This window comes from Microplitis mediator, chromosome 7, assembly GCF_029852145.1.
Source record: "Microplitis mediator isolate UGA2020A chromosome 7, iyMicMedi2.1, whole genome shotgun sequence".
In the NCBI taxonomy this organism is placed as follows: domain Eukaryota; kingdom Metazoa; phylum Arthropoda; class Insecta; order Hymenoptera; family Braconidae; genus Microplitis; species Microplitis mediator.
In genome coordinates this window covers 14,862,057-14,883,096 of record NC_079975.1, presented here as the reverse complement: position 1 = coordinate 14,883,096, position 21,040 = coordinate 14,862,057, and the positions used below count along the sequence as shown (strand labels likewise).

General features: G+C 31.8%; 2 protein-coding genes across 2 annotated transcripts; both read left to right on the top strand.

Moving 5' to 3' along the window:
• The first annotated feature begins 9,165 nt into the window (after nucleotides 1-9,165).
• Nucleotides 9,166-12,935, top strand: LOC130671928 (uncharacterized). The gene is made up of 3 exons (XM_057476071.1): nucleotides 9,166-10,176; nucleotides 10,411-10,915; nucleotides 11,110-12,935. The coding sequence occupies exons 1-3, from the start codon at nucleotides 9,166-9,168 to the stop codon at nucleotides 12,933-12,935; spliced, it is 3,342 nt and encodes a 1,113-aa protein (XP_057332054.1).
• A 5,679-nt stretch (nucleotides 12,936-18,614) lies between these two features.
• On the top strand, nucleotides 18,615-19,847 carry LOC130671927 (uncharacterized). The gene is made up of 2 exons (XM_057476070.1): nucleotides 18,615-19,223; nucleotides 19,329-19,847. Exons 1-2 carry the CDS (start codon nucleotides 18,615-18,617, stop codon nucleotides 19,845-19,847), a joined length of 1,128 nt encoding a protein of 375 aa, XP_057332053.1.
• Nucleotides 19,848-21,040: the final 1,193 nt, after the last annotated feature.

Here is a 21,040-nt window from a genome sequence, read left to right as displayed (position 1 = left end):
GATTGCTCAAGTTCAGAACTATCAACATTATTATCGAAATTTTCTTCAAATTGAGAGCTTTGCATTGAACTATCACAAAAATTCATTAGATTTCCAGATTGTGATTTACCATCTAATAAATTTGAAATACATTCAAATTCTTCAGACTGAAATTCAGGAGCAGAATCATCGAATGATACGTCTAATTGTTCTAAATGAGTTAAGCACATTGAGGTATCATTACAATCAATAGGTTCCCCAGATTGTAGTTGAACTTTTAAAGAATCATAAATTTCATTTGATTCTCTAGGCAAACATCCACCACTCAAATGATACAAGGTTTCATTTGGTTGATTAGATTGATTGTCAGCTTTTAGTTAACTAACTTTCGTTTTTGGCTGATAAGTTTTTAAACTATTTTTGCATAGTTTGCTATAAGTCCGGATAGGTACTGCGTTACTATTTTTACAGCTATAATTAGCTAGATTAGGTTGTAAAACCTGATCATGATTAGTATTAAGACTAACTACATTAAATACATGCACGTTCTTATCAGAATATTTATTTAATACACTATTAGAAATTTTACCCCTACTTATATTAGGCGATGACCATTCAGCTGATAACTGATTTTCATCAGTTATCATCTTAACATGCTCCGGAAATCGAATAGAATTAAAGCGTTGAACTGCATGCATATTCTTTTTAAGATCTACATTCTCAAATGCTTGTGAGCTTGTTTCACTAATTCTACTAATCGAAGCAAAAGACGTTTGATCACAATGTTCGTCAGATAGTGAAGTTTTATTAGCTAATACATCATAAGTTAATGTATGAACTCTGTCAAGTTTGGGAGTCATATAATCTGACGAACTTATCAGTGACATCGAATCATTTGATTCATTTACATCTAAAAGGCTTTCAGAGGGGCTTGTTAGGCTGGAACCAAACGGTTTTTCACTTCCTCTGTTATTTACAAAATCATCATCTCTTTCAGCGGTATCAAAATCTGAATAAATATTCTAATCTGATCCGCTGCTCGGGTACTGCTTAAGAGTATCAGGTGATGTAGGAAGTAGTTCCGTTTTTTGAAAGGCATTTCTAATTTTATAAATGCTTATATGATTATCATCACTAGTAGTTAAACTGGGGGGCTTCACCCCCCCGATAAAACAGATTTCTGCAGATTTTCAGAGGCTGTTGCGCTTTGAACAGTTTTAAATATTTTTTTTAAGAGTTTTAAATATTTTTAAACAGTTTTAAATATTTTTTAAGATTTTTAAATATTTTTTAATATTTTTAAATATTTTTAAAAATTAAAAATTTTTTTTTTTTAAAGTTTTAAATATTTTTTAGAAAGTTTTAAATATTTTTAAAAATTAAATTTTTTTTTTTTTTTTTTTTTTTTTTTTTTCAAGTTTTAAATATTTTTTAGAAAATTTTAAATATTTTTTTTAAAATTTTCAAATAGTTTCCCAATTACTTAACCCTTTCAATTAAACCCTTTTAAAACTACATTGGGTGGGCGGGGAGGGGGGGGGGGTAAGATTTAATCAGTAATCTAGATATTTTGAATCTTTGATATAATAAACAGATAAATAATTTTTTTCTCAGAATCCCCCACTCAAAACCCCACCTAAACTATTATTATTATTATTTTGTCGAATGTTCTCGAATTTTTCTCTATCTCAACCAACGAAATATAAGAAGAAATCCGTTACTTATGTTGGGGGTGATACGTTTAAGTGTGGGTGAAAAATATAAAAAGGGCTCATCTCATCATACTTTAACGCAGTTTCACATTAAAGCTGAGTTAACTTGTCTTCACTCGAGAACTAACTTCAAAAAATATAAGGTAAGTCTAGAAAATTTTTAATTATTATCATTTTTTTCATATATTTTTTTTGTTAATTTCCAAAACTTTATTTACCATGATTATTGGTACTAATTTGCTTATTTTTTTAATTTCTAGAAAATGGACTTCACGAAAATAAATGATGTCAATCAATTGAAGGGATTTTTACCAGTTAAAAAATTCAACGAGTTGGAGATCAACATCGAACATCAAATCACAGGATGAAACATGTTACAACCAAGTTTGGACCGAAGATTCTTGCTACAATCAATGAGGAATTTTCTGTTTTTTTACCCAATCGAACGGTGAAAATGCTTACATCAGATCCTAAACAATTAAAGGAATTAGCCACTATTGCATCCAATAATGAGCTGTTCATTATTAGTTTTGGTGGACAGTACAGTCCATTTGAGTTTTGTCACCATCAAGCTGAATAGAAAAAATAAATGTATATAAAATAATAATCACATAATAATAATTATATACTATAAGATTTGTATTCGATAAAATGTAAATAATAGAAGTTATTGAGAGTAAAAAGAATTTTTTTATTTAAAAATAATATATCATCATTGCATATTCATTTCATTTACATTCACATCATTCATATAGATTAGATTAGATTAGATTTATTATCGATCATAGAGTATAACTCCTTGTGATCACATCATTTTACAATATTACATAAAATTACATTCGAATAATTAGTATAGAAACATATGTATATATCAATATGACTCTCATCCCACAAAATTATTGAGATGAGATTAAAAATTTCCATCTAGTTTAAGTTAAGTAACATATAATCGACCTCGTAATATTTAATACAATTAAATCAGTAAATTATCTTCTTACATTTATTTAAAAATATATCAATTCTTATATTGATTCACATTCACGCTCTAGCAAGTAATTAAAACATCTTTCTTTAAATTCGTCGAGTGACTCCGATGATGTAATAATTTGCGGTAGAGCATTCCAAGAGTTACATCCCGTTACGATAAATGATTTCTGATATGTCATTGTATGAGCAAATGGTACATTCAAAGTATCAGTACGCAATGGATCTCTACGAGAAGCAATATTTTGTCTCAACACCAGCTCATGTCCAAACAAACCTGGCTTCATGAGACATAAAGCTTTATAAAACTCACATAATACCAGTTGTATACGACGATTAGAAGGTTGTAGCCAACCAAGCCGTCGTCTGTGTTCTGATATATGTGCATCTCGCTTAATCCGTAAAATAAAACGGACGCAATTATTCAGTGAAACTAATAAAGATCTATTCAACTCATTTGTTAAGTTCGTTAAAACACACGAGCAGTAATCATAGATTGGGAATACTAGACTGACCATGAGTCTACGTTTTAATGATGTGCCAAGATTAACATCATTAATTTTGATTCTATATAAAGCAAATGCCGAACGTCTTCTAATATTAGCTATGTGCGAATGCCATGATAACGTACTGTCTAGTATAATTCCAAGATATTTAAATGTATTGACAAATTCTACCAGAGCTTGATCAACATAAATACAAAATCTATTACGATCCCTATTTAATAGCTCATTTAGTCTAAAGACATTAACAATACTTCCAAAATAGATCGCCTTAGTTTTAGAATGATTTAAACGAAGTTTATTAATCTCACACCAGTTAGAGATACGCTCAATATCATCGTTTAAACGACAGATGCACTCATCAATATCACTCAGCTTACATCTTATATATATTACGAGGTCATCAGCATACAATAGATATAAACAATATTTCAAACATTTTGACAAGTCATTTATAAATAAAGAAAAAAGCAGCGGACCCAAAACACTGCCTTGAGGTACTCCAGAATCTAGATTAATCCAATCTGAGAATTTATTATTAGCAGTATATACTGATTGGAATCGTCCATTTAAGTATGAGTAAAACTATTTAACTGTATTGACTGAGAAACCGAGATCAAATAGCTTTTGTAACAGTAAGAAATGATCGACAGTATCAAAGGCTTTGGTAAAGTCAAAGAATACTGCGAAGGTAACTTCTCCTACGTCAATAGCAAATCGAATGTCATCGCAAAACCTCAGGACAGCAGTTTGTGTTCCCATACCTTCCTTAAAGCCAGTTTGCCTATTGTCTAGTAAATTATTGTTCATTAGATATTTTGTAACTTGATTAAAAATAATTCTTTCAAGTACTTTTGACAAGGCGCATAATATTGCAATTGGACGATATTCAGACGGGGATGATGGGTATTTCACTTTAGGCAGTGGTCTTACAAGAGAAAATTTCCACATGGCTAGGTAAACACTTTCACTTATAGATGTATTACATATGTAAACAATGTATGGCACTAGTATATCTTGAAGTACTTTGTAAACTTGAATAGGTATACCATCACATCCAGTTGCTCGAGTAGATATACGCATTAATGCTGTTTTCACATCAATATTTTCAGTACAGTGGAGATTTAATTCCATTTCCTGAGTTTTACAATTTTCTTCATAATATGTACTCAAAAAGTAATCCGAGTTTGGTAGCGGGTCACCTGAAGAGACTGACGCAAAATACTTATTTAATTCAATAGCAGGAACCAGAATAGCTTGATGTGATTGCGATCCTTTTCTTGTTAGACCAAGATTGTCCATTTCCCTCCAAAATGTCCGAGTATTACCAGATTTATCAAATATCGATTTCAAATATTTTCCTTTCTCAGATTCAATTTTTTGTTTAAACTGACGACGTAGGTCAATATATCTTGAGAATAACGCATTAGAGTTGTGTTTTCTTGATGCACGATAACAGGCGTCTCTCTCTTTCTTTAGTGAACGTAGATCAGCTGTAAACCACGGTGCTGGTGGACGTCTAGCAGTATATATTCTCATTGGTGCTAACTCATCTAGTAAATTATTGATAAATGTATTCACAACAGAAAGTTTACAATCGATGCTGGTTTGACTATCAAGTATCGTAAAGTCAAAAGTAGTTTCATAATTTGCAGCATCATCTAAATTTATATTTTTTAATGACCTGTAAGAGAATATTCTTTCAGTATATCTTAATGAATCATATTTAATGGAGATATATATCATATCGTGCCCAGATAAAAATGGCTGCGCTGATTGTCCCTAGGCCGATAATGCCGAGAAAGAATTTGTTGCACATAGGTCAATCCACGTATCAGATGTTCTAGTGTGATGAGTGGGCATCAGCGGAACAATCTGTAAGCCTAATAATGCAAACATATCAATTAAATCATTTGCATCTCCAGAATGTATTAATAAGTTCGTGTTGAAGTCACCAAGTACACATGCAAACTTATATTCTGTTATTAAACCACGAAACTCATTAAAAAACATATCTAAATGACCAGCTCTAGGTGGCTTGTAGACGACTGATACTAATATTTTTGGTTGATTCGGACTCCAGACCTCACAAATAATAAATTCCGGTACATTGTCTGCTTGTAAGGCTATTGAAGAGGTTAACACTCGAGCTAAAAGACCATCACGAACAAAAAGAATAACTCCACCTCCAATTCTTCCACGCCTGTCGACACGCATTACCGTATAGTTTGGTAAAGCAATTTGTGAGTCAGTAATCATATCATTAAGCCAAGATTCAGTTACCGCAATCAGATGATATGGGTTTTTTCTAAAAAAGTCTCGAAATTCATCAATGTGTGACGACGATGAAAGTGATTGGGCATTAAGGCAGCATATATTAATAGTTGATGATAATTGAACTGTTTTTGATTGTGACGATTGTGAGAGATCTGCAGAGATATTTAATGTAGAGTGAGAGTCCAAGTTTTGCTATAATTTAGATAAATCTGTAGTAGGCAGTATTTTCATTGGTTTTGAAGTAGCATTCTTTCTCATAAATACAGCTCCATTTGCAATCCAGATAGATTTCGAATCAATTTGCGGAAACTGCTTCCTGATTTTCTCTCGGAATTGATATAATTCCGCTGGAATCCGGTGATTAATATTTATTTTACATTGCGGCAATTGTGAGTCAATAACCGACGATGAGAGCTCAGGCAACTGTTTCTTTTTTTCCATAAATAAGTTACATTTGGTCACTGTTGAAAGTTCAAGTAATATAGCATGTGATCTTACTCGATTTTCTTCCGTAGTTGCTGTATTATTTATCGCTTTTTCACCCATGCGCTGAGCCTGTATAATATCATCTGGATTTAAGGTAATATTAAGTGCATGAGCAAGCTTAGGTATAATAGACGATACGATATTTTTTTGATTCATAGTATTGATAGTTTCAGGAATCCCAGTGATAACTAACTGGTTAGCCACGCTTTGGCAAGCCATTCGTAGCATTAATGCCCTGTCAACAGATGACAATGCTTCAGTAGAATTAGATGTTAGTTTGGCTTCAAAAGTATCAAGACGAGCTTCTTGTAGAGATAGCTTTGCATCAATTTCATTCGTTAATTTTTTATTTTCACTCACATCAATGTTAATTGAATTGATGCTTCTACTAACTGAAGCAATATTCTTATGAATAGAAGCAATTTCTTCTTTCGCTTGTTTGTGATCATTTTGAAGATTCCTGAAGGATTTAGTTAGTGTATAAACTTTATTATCAATTCCTTTTATTGTATCCTTAATTTCATTTAAATTATTAATACTGATCTCAAATTTATCCAATAAGTCGTTCATTCGATTTTCCGTATAACATATTGGACAATGATTTTTCTGCCCTCCGGCCGGAAAGTGGCAACTTTCGGGCCGCTGCCCTGAACGAAGTTGCAACTTTCCGGCTTCGTCGAGCAGAAAAATAGTATACGCACCTTGGCCAGTAAAAAAGAAAGCCTCAGACCACATGTTTGTCAACCTCGGCTTCGCCTCGGCCAACAATTACATGTGCTCTGAGACTTTTCTTATTTTACTGGCCTAGGTATGTAATATACTATTTTACAGCAGTTGTTACATCCGCAGTATCATCAAGTGACAGTCTAATAATTACACAATCAATATGAAATATGTGATTATTTTTACATTTGGATGATACGCTGACCCCTACCTTTTCGACAGCTGCATAACATAATGCACAGATTGGTTTAGTCATTTTAGTTCTGTATTATTCCACAATAGCGCACAGATCACCAGAAGAGCGAAAATTGATTGAGACGTCTATAAATTTGTAATCAATGACCAAACCTATAACCACGTTGGTTTAGATTAAATTAATTCAATCACAATTACACTAAATAGCCAAACTGTTTATGATTAGTTATAAATAATCACTAAATTTTTTTGTTTAAGAAAAACACAGCCAAGATTTAACTAATAACTTGATGGAATTTATAATTAGATTTCGACAGAGCAATAATAAACACGACGTGCACAGAGCAAGCGCCGCCTTTACTTAAATATAAATATTTAAGTGAACATTAAAATTTAAATTGTATGTATTATAACAATATTGTTGTTGTTGTTGTTCCTGGTAGTTCTCGTGTTGTCGTTGCTGCTGTCGTTGTTGCTGTTGTTCTCGTTCTCTTCGTTGTTGATATTGTTGTAATAGCTGTGGTGAAGGTGTGAATGAGGTGGTAGATCGTGATGACGCTGAGTACTGTTTTGGTGATGGTGTAGGTTGTCGTCCTAATGCACGACCATGCATATAATCCAAAAAGCTATCGTCAGATTCTTCTGTTGATTGTAAATGGAAAATCTCATCAACTTCTTGATCATCAGGTGTCACCTCAGTTACCCATCCTGATGGAGGTATTATGAGATCTGGTGATGTTGAGGGGGATTTTCGAGAGGTCCAAACAAAGTCTGATGAGGATGATGATTCAAGATCATAATTCCACTCAGTTACCCATCCTGATGGTGGAATTGTAAGATTAGGCGATGTTGATGGTGATTCACCAGAGCACCAAAGAACGGATGATGCTGCTGTTGATGATGATATCGGAGATAATGGTGGGGAGGTACCCATAAAAAACTTATAAACATCTGGAGTACTTAACTCAGATATTTGTTGTTCGGAATCTCTTTTGTCGTCTGGTGTTGATGAAAATATGCCTTCTTGAGTTAATGTAGCATTCATACGACTCATTGAGGTATCATCCATGAAAAAATATTTATCAGATTCACAAATATCCTGGTTGACATCTTCAGGCATTATGAACCCTCAGACATTGAACCCCATGTCTGTTAATATGCATGGGACTCCATTATTAATACTGAATAAGCCATCAACAATATACTCATCGTTTGATATCCGCATCCAAACCTCACTCATCACAATCCTCCACATGTTGATAAGCCCGAACATATCAACCCACAGTTGCGGGAAGTAACAGGCACTTTCAAATATCTGTAACAAAAAGAAAAAAAAAAATTGAACAATATATTCAACCATTTTTGGTAAAAAATTAAAAAGATTCATTAATATTCAAACCTTTTTAGCTGATTCCATTATTAAAAAATCGTTTCACAAGCGTCGAGTGACTGAAGTTTTTATTCCTGAAAAAATAAAATTATAGAGATAATTTTCAATGATATTATTAATAATTATTTTGTATATGATTTACGAAACTTACCAATCTTATTTTCACTTTAAAATGAATTGTGAAATAATGGAAACAGCAGTTTATATACTATTATCACTACCCTCTCCAACATATACCCTCAAACTACCTGGTGTTTATGGTATGACTTGAAAACGCAATATTATTATTGAAGATTAAGATGTTACCAGGTAAAAATTAAGTTTTTACATACACTCAGTCCAGCTCAGAGATATGCACAAAGTTTCTCCATATCTTTTTCTAAGAATAGTGTACTAATGTTTTATTCTAAAATTAAGAACATTTAAATATTTTCAATTTCTCACATCCTGCTGCAGATTACCGAAACAAACACACATTCTTATCTTTAGAGACTCAATTGATTTAAATACAGAAAACTAGATTAAGTATAATAGTGACAGCTCATCTTCCCAAATTTGAAAACAACATCTCAATATTTTAAAAACTCTTAGCTTAATTTTGAGGAGTCGTTGACTATTCTTATCATAATCATCTATTTACATAGGATATCCGTGGATAACTTACTAATATTTTCATATAAAATTAAGAATATTATAATATTTTCAATTTCTCACATCCTCCTACAGATAATCAAAACAAAACGTCGCTTTTTTTCTGAAGATATGTAGTACTGTGGACATGTTAAAATTGATTGGGGATAAAAGAAACCATACAGAATAGAATAGTATCAATTCGTTTTTCTCCGCCACAGGAATAATTCGATTTTTTCATCTTTAAAATATTAAGTGATTTTCAACAGCAAATAAAAAAGAAAAAATGGCATCTGCATTATTTTCAAACTTAACTAAAACAATAATTCAAGCATATAATGAATTTACAAAGCCGAGTGCAACAGTTAGTGAACATGATATATTACGCTGTCAAAATATGTTGAGGGACAATATTATTCTTTTTAATAATTTACTATCAAACGTAAATAGTACTGTTAGTGAACGGCAAAGTTTACAGCATAATATTGGTGTGTCATATGCATACATCGACAAATTGGCTCAGTTAGGTTCAGTTGTAGTTGGTGGAAATTTAGCTGCAAAAAGTTTAGTGCAGTGGCAGGACTTGGAAAATGCATTTAATAACCGTATTAAAACCGGATGTATATTAAACCAAGGCCATACAGATGTGCGAACATTTTTGATGGATTCAAAAAATACATTATTCGATAAAATTAAAAATATTATTCTTCAAGAGGGTAATATTAAAGTTAGTTTAAATCTTTCGTGTTTATTCGAGAATGTGAAAGGTGGTGGTGATAAGATTGAAGAAATAAAATCTTTTAAGACGCAGAGTAGTGAAATTTTATCAACGACAGACCTTCATAGTTGGTTTACGGACAATGTGTATGAAGTGTTATTAAGAAAAATTGATGACTTCAATCAGAAAGACTCAGGATGGAGTCTAATTGAAGTTATGAATTTGGTTGTAAACATCTCTAGATATGCACCTTTAGAAGTTGGCATGGCGAAAGTACGAGGCATATCAACTTATGTGCGTCTTCCTCAAGACATTCAAGAAAAAAAAGCTGTCCTGAACATTGAAAACTTCGATGCTTATTGCTTTTTGTGGGCTGTCACAGCAGTGCTATATCCCGCACGCACAAGTCATCCTGAGAGAACTCAATCATACCCTCAGTTTTCCGACTCAGAGCTAAAATACGCAGGTATAAAATTTCCGATAGTATTAAAAGATATAGCGAAGTATGAAAGTTTGAATAATTTAGCTATAAATGTTTATGGTATAGATCCTCAAACAGTGATTAAAAATGGAAAATCGGTAATTAAAAATATAGTAATACCATTATATTTAACTAATAATTTCGATTCAAACAAACCAGTAATTCATTTATTAATGGTTGAAGCTAGTGAATCTTTAAATGATGATGTAGAAAGTTTCGAGCCAATTTTCCATTTTGCACTTATTAAAAATCTATCACGATTGATTAAAAGTCAAATTACAAAAAAGAAGAATAAATTGTCGTTTTGTGATAGGTGTTTATGTCATTTTAAGTATCAAAACTCATTTGATAAACATAAGCTAGATTGTATAAAATTTAATAAAATTAGAATGGAACTGCCTACGAAAGAGGGAAAAATACTAAAATTTAAAAATTATAAATACAAAGATATCGTACCGTTTGTTGTTTACGCTGATTTGGAGTGCACTCTGTTACCTGAGTCAGCTAATAATGATAATGGTTCTCAAACACATATCCCTCACAGTATTGCCATGTACACGCATTGTAGTTATGAAGAAACTCTATGTAAATTTGAAATAAATCGGTCACCTGATTGTATTGAGTGGTTTACAAGGAAACTTGAAAATCTTGCACATAAAGTAAACAGTTTTCTGTGGGGTGGAATAGCAATGAAACCACTAAATTCTGAAGAAATAAGATATCACAATTCTATGAATATTTGTCATATTTGCTCGAAAGTAATATTAGCAAATGAAAAAAAATGTCATGATCACTGTCATTTTACAGGGAAATACCGGGGTCCAGCTCATAACTCTTGTAATTTAAACTTTCAGCGACCACATACAATATCTGTAGTTTTTCATAATTTATCAGGGTATGACTCACATTTTATAATCAAAGCTATAGCTTTAGATATTAAAGGATCTACGAAACTTTTACCTTTAAATAAAGAACGCTATATCTCATTTATAAAGTCAATTGAAAAACTAAAGTCGAATTACGTTTCATAGATTCTTTTAGATTTATGGCATCAAGCATAGAAAAATTAGCTTCATATCTAACTAACGATGACAAACAAATAACTCGTAAATACTATACTGATCCTGATAAATTCAAATTAATGATACGTAAAGGTGTGTTTCCCTGTGAATACATAGATAGTGTTGATAAATTAGATGATAAACAGTTACCAGAAAAACAATTATTTTACTCTAAGCTAAATGATAATGATGTATCCGATGAGGATTACAATCATGCTCAAGAAGTTTGGAATAAGTTTAATATTAAAACATTAGGCGAATATTCAGATTTGTATTTGAAGACAGATGTCTTATTGTTAGCGGACATTTTTGAAAACTTTCGTCATAGTTGTCAGAAGACTTATGAGCTAGACCCGTTACACTATTTTACATCACCAGGACTTAGTTTAGATGCAATGTTAAAGATGACAAATATTGAATTAGAGTTATTGACTGATGCGGAAATGATACTCTTTATTGAAAAAGGCATTAGAGGTGAAGTATCTCAATGTACAAATCGATATGCGCAAGCAAACAATCGTTTTATGGGTGATGATTTCGATCAAAATAAAGATGAATCATATTTAATGTACTTTGATGTAAACAATTTGTATGGGGGTGCAATGAGTATGTCATTACCTCAGAGCTCATTTAAATGGAAGGAAAATATTACTCTTGATAACATAAATACTTTATTCAATGCTAATCGTTCTGAAGGATATATATTAGAAGTAGATTTAGACTATCCGATCATTTTACATGAGCTCCATAAAGACCTACCATTGTGCCCTGAACATTTTGTACCTCCGAACTGTAAACAAGCAAAATTGGCAACAACGCTTTATTCTAAGAAAAATTATGTTGTACATTATAAGAATCTGCAACAATATCTTACTCTAAGTATGAAGCTTGTGAAAGTTCATAGGGTTCTAAAATTTAAACAATCGGCATGGTTAAAATCGTATATTGATAAAAATACAGAATGTCGAAAAAATGCTAGAAATGAATTTGAAAAGAACTTTTACAAGCTCATGAACAATGCAGTATTTGGTAAAACAATGGAAAATGTGAGAAAATATAAAGATGTTAAGTTAGTGACAAAATGGCATGGTAGATATGGTGCGAAATCTTTAATATCGAAACCGAATTTCCATAGTTTTACCATTTTTGATAAAGAATTATTATTAATTGAGTTAAAAAGAGTTAGAGCTAATTTTAATAAACCAATTTATGTTGGATTTACTATACTTGATTTATCAAAAACTTATATTTACGATTTTCACTATAATTACATTAAAAAACAATTTACTAATGATGAATCAAAACTTATGTATACTGATACTGATAGTTTAATTTACTATTTTAAGGTTCCGAATATATATGAAATCATTAAACGTGATATTAAAATGTTTGACACCTCCGATTATCCTCCAAACAATATTTATGATATTCCATTAGTAAATAAAAAAGTTGTTGGTCTCATGAAAGACGAGAATAATGGTGAAATTATGAGCGAGTTTGTAGGACTTAGAGCTAAGCTGTATGCATTCAGAACTCATAAAAATATGAAAGCTAAAAAAAGAGCAAAAAGAGTCAAAGGATCAACTTTAAGAACTATCACGTTTAATGATTTTAAAAACTGTCTTGAAAAGCACACCAATGTTATTAAACCCCAATTCCTGATTAGAAGTAATAAACATGAGGTTAAGACGATTAAACAAACTAAATTAGCTCTGAGTTGGAATGATGATAAAAGAAAGTTGCAAGAGAATTCTCCAGATACATTACCATGGGGATATAAAAAACTGAAAAATTAATGTATAAATTATAATTTTTTATTTGTAAATGAAAATAAAATTAAAAAAAAAAACTAAAAAACTTATTTATTTATTTTTTTTTTCAAATATAATGTATTTTGTTTCAGAAAAAATGTACAATTTTTTTTTATTATTCTGATTCGCTGATCCAACTGATATGTGAGCTGTCAAAACCAAGCCATTTCACATAAACTTGATTTCCACGCTTTTTAACAATTTTTTCAATAAGGTATACATCAGGATATTTTACTTTGCTGAGCTCCTGTTCATAGAAGCCTCCTTCAATAGGTTGATCAAGGTAATCAGCAAGTTTATATGTCACAGGATAAGTATTTTGTATTGATTTGATTGTGAAAATTTCAGTCGTCCAGTTTGGTGTATATCCTTTCTCAAATACATGTTTATATTTGCTTATTTGTACTCTATCTTCAATTTTAAACTTTTCCTTTTTTACTGCTTACTTGATTCGAAGAGGTTCATAAATCTTTTGTAAAACTAGTTTTTCATTGATTGTGGTAACATCAGCTGGTTTCATTTTAATAGTTCGATGTTTGGTATTATTATAAATTTTAACTAGATCATCCAGTATATCAATCCATTTGTAATTTCCGCGAAATGAAAATTTTTGCCACATTTTATTTTTTAGCGTACGATTGAAACGTTCACAGATCGATGCTTTCAAGTTGCTAAATGTCGAATACATGTTAATATTGTAACGCTTCATAAGATTATTAAATTCTTTATTATAAAACTCTTTTCCCTGATCTACATGTAAATTTTTAGGTGTGCGTCCTTGTTTTAAAATGGATTCCATAGCAGCTGTAGTATCTTTAGCATTTTTACTCTTCATAGGTACCACCCAACTATATTTTGAAAAATTATCTATAATTGTAAGTAAATACTTATACCCATTATTATTTGAGGAGTAAGAGATCATATCGACAAGATCAGCTTGCCATGTTTCGTCTAAGCCTCGTATATCAACATGACGACGTGGATAATTTTTACGAGCTTGTTTATAAGCTCTTGAGCTATCACTGCTTTTTCACCATCCATTTTAATTTTCGAAAAGTTTGGTTAGTTTAAGTTCTATGTCACCAATCATTCGCCCATCGCGTATCACTGATTTTAAAAGATTCACCGTACGTGCTGTTAGTCCATCAATCGTTGTTTGATGAAGATCAATTATTTTATCCAATCCACTCACTTTGGTTTCCAAAGTGGAAATGAGTTCTGATATCGAAGTTTGTTTAATATCTTGTTTTGCTTCATACTCTTGTCTTTGTGATTCCATAACACTGATACATGAATTGTTATGAGCAATTTTTTTATTTACCGGAACTAGTTGATTATTGATAGCATGTTGCATAGTTGTTAAAGATATTGCATCAAATCCATCAGTAGGCTCACCAAGATTGCAGAGTCTTTTATGATTCATATCATATTGACCGTCACTAGTAAATTTAAATCCTACTCCTGCGGGGCCAACACTACCACTTTTAACATTATCATTAGATGATGTTGAGACTCGTCCAAATATATCAATACCCATTTCGTTCTATCCTCATCAACAGTTTACAGACAAGTGATGAAATCTTAGCAGTGCTCGTGATTAATAAATAACTTTAGCTTCACGCAACTCTTCGATAATAGAAATTATTTCATTAGAATGACTTGGGTTACCAGCAGCCTGAGATGCTGTTAGTAATCGAAGACGATCAACGAGTTCATTACAATTGTCCCAGTAAACATAGTCAATATTTTTACGTTTTCTTGAAGCTGTCATGAGACTAGGTAATCCTGAACCATTTTGATTTAAATTGATATATTTTGCTATATAATCGTTGAATTTTTGTGTTTTCTCAGTGTAAATACTTCTTTCTGGGTTATAATGCTTTCGATGGGTGTTGGTGGCTATAACGATCTCAACATATTGATTTTCATCATCTTTAGTAATGAGAGTTTTTTTAGGCTGTTTTTTAAATAACAATTCAAGTAATCCTGGAGTTAAAGTATAATTTTTATCATTAATAATGAGAGTAGTGTTATCTTTAAACGCAATTTCTGAATCACCAATAAATGTTCGATTATTTCTTTTTCGAATACCATATCTTATATCTAGATCCTTATAATGTTTATGTAACATATTAAGATAGCTTGAGAGAGTATTAGTTGATTTTATGGGGGGTACTTGTAGCATTGATATTTCTCTGTAAAATTGTTTGATTTAAACTTTCACTACTTTGATCGTCAATTATATCTTGAGTCTTTTCAATTTGAGAATCAATAGCGTTATAAAAACTCGCATCACTTGGTTCATAGGATGAATTTGCGTGAGAAAAATTTTTTATTTGCGGTAAATTTTCATTTTTTATCTGAGAAAAATTTTCAGTTTTTATTATCTTGGCATTTTCAACAAGTGTTTTCAGAGGTGTAACTATAGGTTTAAACATTTCACGCATTGTTTGTTCACTCGTATCTTTACCTAACTTTAATTTTTTATGTTTTTCACGGATAGCGTCACTAGCTATAGATATTCGGTGTGACATTTCTTGCTGTTCGGAAATATTTTTTAAATCCATGTTGTCACAATCAAGTACGTTGCGTAACTATACAAAATTCATCAATTGTCAATTAATTTATATGAATGAAATTATCAAAGCCGCTTCTGTATCTTCCATTATTCAAGTCACTATCCTTATCTGTAACAACGAAACCATATCTATTGCTAGAGTCATTATTCCAACATGCTGAGCATAATTCTTTAAAAGTATTATATGACATATCGGTATTCACATGATCATTATAGATATGTTTTAAATTCATTTTATCTTGACGAAAAAGTACGAGAAAATTGGCATTATCACGTATCAGATGTTTTGGGATACGAGTATAAGTTTGACAAAGATAAAAACTGTCAACATCTTTATGCCTACCCATACAAAAATATGCTCTTATATGATCTTGTTTCTCGCATGCCACATCATCAAATATCATTAGTGAATTTGGTTGTGCTCCATCCGGTTTTACAACTTCTTCATGATCATTAAATGGAAAATAACCTAGACCTTCTATCGGTTGTAGAAGTGATTCTAAAAATTTATATTTCGGCTGGTTTAGAGATTTTGAATATAGATATATATTTTCAAATCTCAAACCGTTAGGATGAGTAATTAATGCAAGAAGTGCATTGGTTTTTCCACAATTTGATGGTCCACAGAGCACTGCACGAACAGTATTTGGTAGCAGTGTACCATGACGTTTTGGAAAATTTTTATCACCTTGAACGATTTGATCGAAATTAATAACTGGTAATTTAGCTGATTGCTTCTGATATTTCATTTTTATTTTTCGAGATGTCGTGATGTTCATTCAACGATATTTAAATGACAACTCATTCGATTACCTATAAGTATTACCGTTTTATAGAATTTAAATTCAGTCGTGATGCACCAATGATTGAGTGTAGATGTATAAATAATACAATGAAAATTGGTGGGGGTTTTGTTAATAGTATTATTAATAAACTACCGATTGAATTACATGTGCCAGGTTATCAATATTGTGGACCAGGTACAAAGTTAACAAAAAGATTAGCTCGTGGTGATCCGGGTATCAATCCTCTAGATAAAGCGTGCAAAGAACACGATATTGCATACGCACAAAATCCTAAAAATATCGCTGCACGTCACGAGGCTGATAAAGAACTTGCAGAGAAGGCCTTGAAACGTGTTCACGCAGAAGACGCGAGTATTGGAGAAAAAACAGTTGCTTGGGGTGTTAATAAAACTATGAGGATAAAGAGGAGTTTAGGGATGGGTCTGAAAGAGGCAGTGTCAAAGAAAAAACGAAGTCCAAACAAAACAACTAAAAAGACTCAGAAAAAAAAAAAGACATCGATAGCGGTTGGGAGGATAAATAAAAAAAAAATAAAAAGCCTAGTGTTCCCATAAAAAATATAGTAAAATTCGCTAAAAATCTATGACTGGTTTATGGCCAGTTAAATCAGCATTGAAAAGTGCCCGTGAGGCTGTGAAACAAGCTGGTGGTAAAAAAAATATTAAACTACCTCGTGTTTTACCAGTACCAACAAAAGTTGGTGGTATACTACCATTTTTGATACCATTATTCGCTGGCTTAAGTGCTACTGGTGCTCTGGCTGGTGGTGCTGCTGGTATAGCTCGGGTTATGCATCAAGCTAACTCAGCTAAACGAAAATTTGATGAAAGTAAGCGTCACAACGAAACAATGGAAGCAATAGCACTTGGCAAAGGTTTATATCTGACACCATACAAAGAAGGTATGGGTTTATATCTAAGTCCTTACCCAAAAAACGAATAATGCTACCACATCGAGCACTCACTAACTTTGATTTGCTGAAGTATGCTAAAGATTTGGAAATTCCACACTTTCGAGGTGTTTTCATGAGAAACGATTTACCAAAGTCAGGACCAAGAATCAATGAATCCGCAATTATAAACCTTGATGATAAAAATGGACCTGGTTCACACTGGGTTGCATACAAAAAAATGGTAATAATAGTAATAATAGTTTTGGTAATTTACAACCACCAAAAGATCTCATGGAATATCTTGATGTTGGTAGCATAAAATATAATTATAAGCGATATCAGGATTTTAATACAGTAATATGCGGCCATTTGTGTCTCAAATTTCTCAGTGATCAGCTATAAATTGATGTGAATTAATCAGCTAGACATCAGTCATGGCTGATTCGTTCACATTAACACTATCAGGAAATTCCTCTGTATTAGAGGCTGATTATTTTCCACCCATTGAACTATCACCATTGAAAAAATATGCTTTGAGTCTTGTGGAACTCTTAACGTTTAATTCAATACCTAATATTGATGTTGGTGCTAACAAGTTTTATATAGCTAGTGATGCAAACAAAAACCGTGTTTCAGAAATAGATCGTTATTTGACAGATGCTCAAAGAGAAGAGGTCTTGGCTGATACTGTAATAACAATACCAACGGGCAGTTATGAGTTAAAAGATATTGAAAAGTATTTATTAAAAGAGCTACCGGAAAATTTGGAATTCAGCCTGAAAGCAAACAATAATGAATTGCATAGTGAAATTAAGTGCAGTAAGCCTACAAATTTTGAGCCTAAAGATTCAATTGCATCGTTATTAGGATTTACGAATCGATCTCTAGCATCAAATATCTTGCACAAGTCTGATTTACCAGTAACGATTCTCAAAATTAATGCGTTGAGACTCGAGTGTAATATTACTAGTGGTGCATACATAAATAATCACAAAGCGGCCACAATCCATGAGTTTTTCCCATCTGTTGCACCTGGATATAAGATCATTGAAATCCCATCGCACATCATTTACCTTCCAGTCGCCGTCGATACAATACGTTATCTTAGAGTGTCCATAGTAGATCAGGATAGGAAATCTGTGAATTTTCGCAGTGAAACAATAACTATACGATTACATATAAAGTTTATAAAATAATGGGAATTGTTTTTAATACCAAAACTGGTGGAGGGTATAAAATTGAGTCAAAATGCCTCAAACCGATCAGTCATCGTGCACATGCCAAAGTGTTAACACATCAGAACGCTCAATTTCTCAAAAGTCTCGGATTAAAGTTACGTGGAAAATTGGGAAAATAAAGAAAATTAATTTTTGCTGCATTATATTACCATGGCGGGAATCTTAGACATTCAGAAACCAATTGTGTATGATGAATCGATCGCACACTATGAACTTCATGCACATCAACCATACGCATCATCAACATTAAATAATAACGATGAAATCCGTATCTGTGTGCAAAATCAAGGCTTATGTTTATTACTAAACAAAAGTACACTACACATAACTGGAAAATTTACAAAATCAGATGGGACTGCAGTTAATGAAACAATGGAGTTGGTGAATATGGCTGTTTGTCATATGATTGAAGAATTATCCCTACTCCTAAATGGTGTTGTGATTGATCAATGTCAAAATGTAGCTATTACATGTCTGATGAAGAGTTACACATCTCTAAGTCCAGGACAGCGAAATCTTATGGAAAATGCTGGGTGGTTGATGGGTGATGCTAATAAATTAACTAATGATGATGGATACTTTGATGTATCCATACCATTAAGTGTCGTGCTTGGGTTTGCTGAAGATTACAATCGTATTGTCATGAATGCAACATATGAGTTAGTTATCAGAAGATCAAATACTGATCTTAACGCTTACATACATAAACCAGCAACAGTTACTGATGTTGCTGCAAACGTTAAGATTACTCCAAATAAAGTTGAGTGGCTCATACCACACATCACTATGTCTGATAAGCAGAAAATTCAAGCATTAATTTATATATCAAGTGATCCAGCTATTTCAATGAGTTTTCGTTCATAGGAGTTGTATGAATATCCATTACTTCCAGCAACTACAAAACACATTTGGCAAATTAAAACATCAACACAGCTGGAGAAACCACGTTATGTGATTCTGGGATTTCAAACTGCGAGGAAAAACGCAGTTAAAAAAGATGCCAGTCAATTTGATCATTGTAATCTTAGAGATGTAAAACTTTTCCTCAATTCTCAAAGTTATCCTTATGGTAATTTGAATCTTGATATCGATCGCAATCAGTATGCATTATTATATGATATGTACACTAATTTTCAAACATCATACTATGGTAAAGAACCAGAACCATTGTTGACAAAGGCAGCATTTTTAAAAGAAGCCCCACTTTATGTAATTGATTGTTCTAAACAAAATGAAGCTATAAAATCTGGGCCAGTGGATGTTAGAGTAGAATTTGAATCTAAAGTTCCATTTTCACCTCAAACATCGGCATACTGTCTAATTTTACACGATCGTATAATTGAATATAATCCTATAAGTAATAATGTTAGAAAATTAATGTAAGCAATATTTTGTACTCTATAAGATAAAGGTTTTGAATAAATAATAATAATGAAAAATAAAAATTTAATTCAAGTGTTTTTTTATTTTATTATTTTTACGTTACAGTTTAACCTATAATTTAATATTATAATTTTTATTTATATAATTATATTTGTTAATTAATACAGGTTCTAGAATAATATTTAGTTTATTAATTCTGCGTCTAAAACGCTCACGATCTGCAGCTGCTTGCATCCATTTACCTTTCCTAGCATATTGATATGCGAAATTCCATACTCGCATATGATGAATAATGGGTGTTGGATTGAATCGAACTTTTTTCTTAACAATTATATCATGTGAATCTGTTTTATTCTGTAAAAGTTATTAATTTATAGCACAACGAATTTCTAAGGAAATACATTATTTTCTTAAGAAGACGTTAGAACTATATGTACAATAGTTTATTTTCCGTTCATTACATGCATAACAGTTTTTCTTGTATGGATAAATGTCACCTACACCATCGTGTTCATGACACACTTGATAGTCCATGATTTTTTGGTTATTTTTTAGGACTCATAGACTCATAGACTCATAAATAGAATAAAAACGAGATTCATACATCTTTTCAGAAAGCGTAATATCAGTAATGTAGACTTCTTTGAGTACAAATGATCCGTCAGGGATTTCGAAACCCACAAAATCGATTATAAACTCCATTTCCACAATTCGCAATTAATTAATTTGAATGTCCTGCGGCATAAAGAGTTAACTTAAAAGGGTTTGAACAATTTAGAAACTATATAAAAGTTTTAAAAGAGATTTAAACAGGGATTAAATGATTTTATTGGAAGAAATATGTAAGACTTGTCAGGAAAAATATAAATAACTTACCTATGAGGAAGACTGACTGAATTTGTATCTAAGTTTCAGGTGAAAATTGAAACTATAACTGATTGAAGGTAGGACAAAATGTCAGCTTTTTATATTACCCTCCCACCTTAACTACTAACCACCCCACCTTGACTACTACTCACCCCCACCTTTACCTATACCTTTGAATATATGATGTATGATAAGATTTATCAACTAATAGATATTTTTGAATTTTTAAAATCACTTGTTTCTAAATATATGTAATTTTTTGTTTATTCGAAACATTAATTATAAGTCTTACGGAATCAGTATTGTTTGTACCCATGGAAATACTT

Bases quoted from the DNA above. Each gene is read 5' to 3' on its own strand.
- LOC130671928 (XM_057476071.1), top strand. From the start codon at position 9,166: ATGGCATCTGCATTATTTTCAAACTTAACTAAAACAATAATTCAAGCA. The intron at 10,177-10,410 runs GTAATTAAAAAT...TGTCATTTTAAG, and splicing joins TGATTAAAAATGGAAAATCG to TATCAAAACTCATTTGATAA. The intron at 10,916-11,109 runs GTAATTTAAACT...TACGTTTCATAG, and splicing joins GGGTCCAGCTCATAACTCTT to ATTCTTTTAGATTTATGGCA.
- LOC130671927 (XM_057476070.1), top strand. From the start codon at position 18,615: ATGGCGGGAATCTTAGACATTCAGAAACCAATTGTGTATGATGAATCG. The intron at 19,224-19,328 runs GTTGAGTGGCTC...TTTCGTTCATAG, and splicing joins TTAAGATTACTCCAAATAAA to GAGTTGTATGAATATCCATT.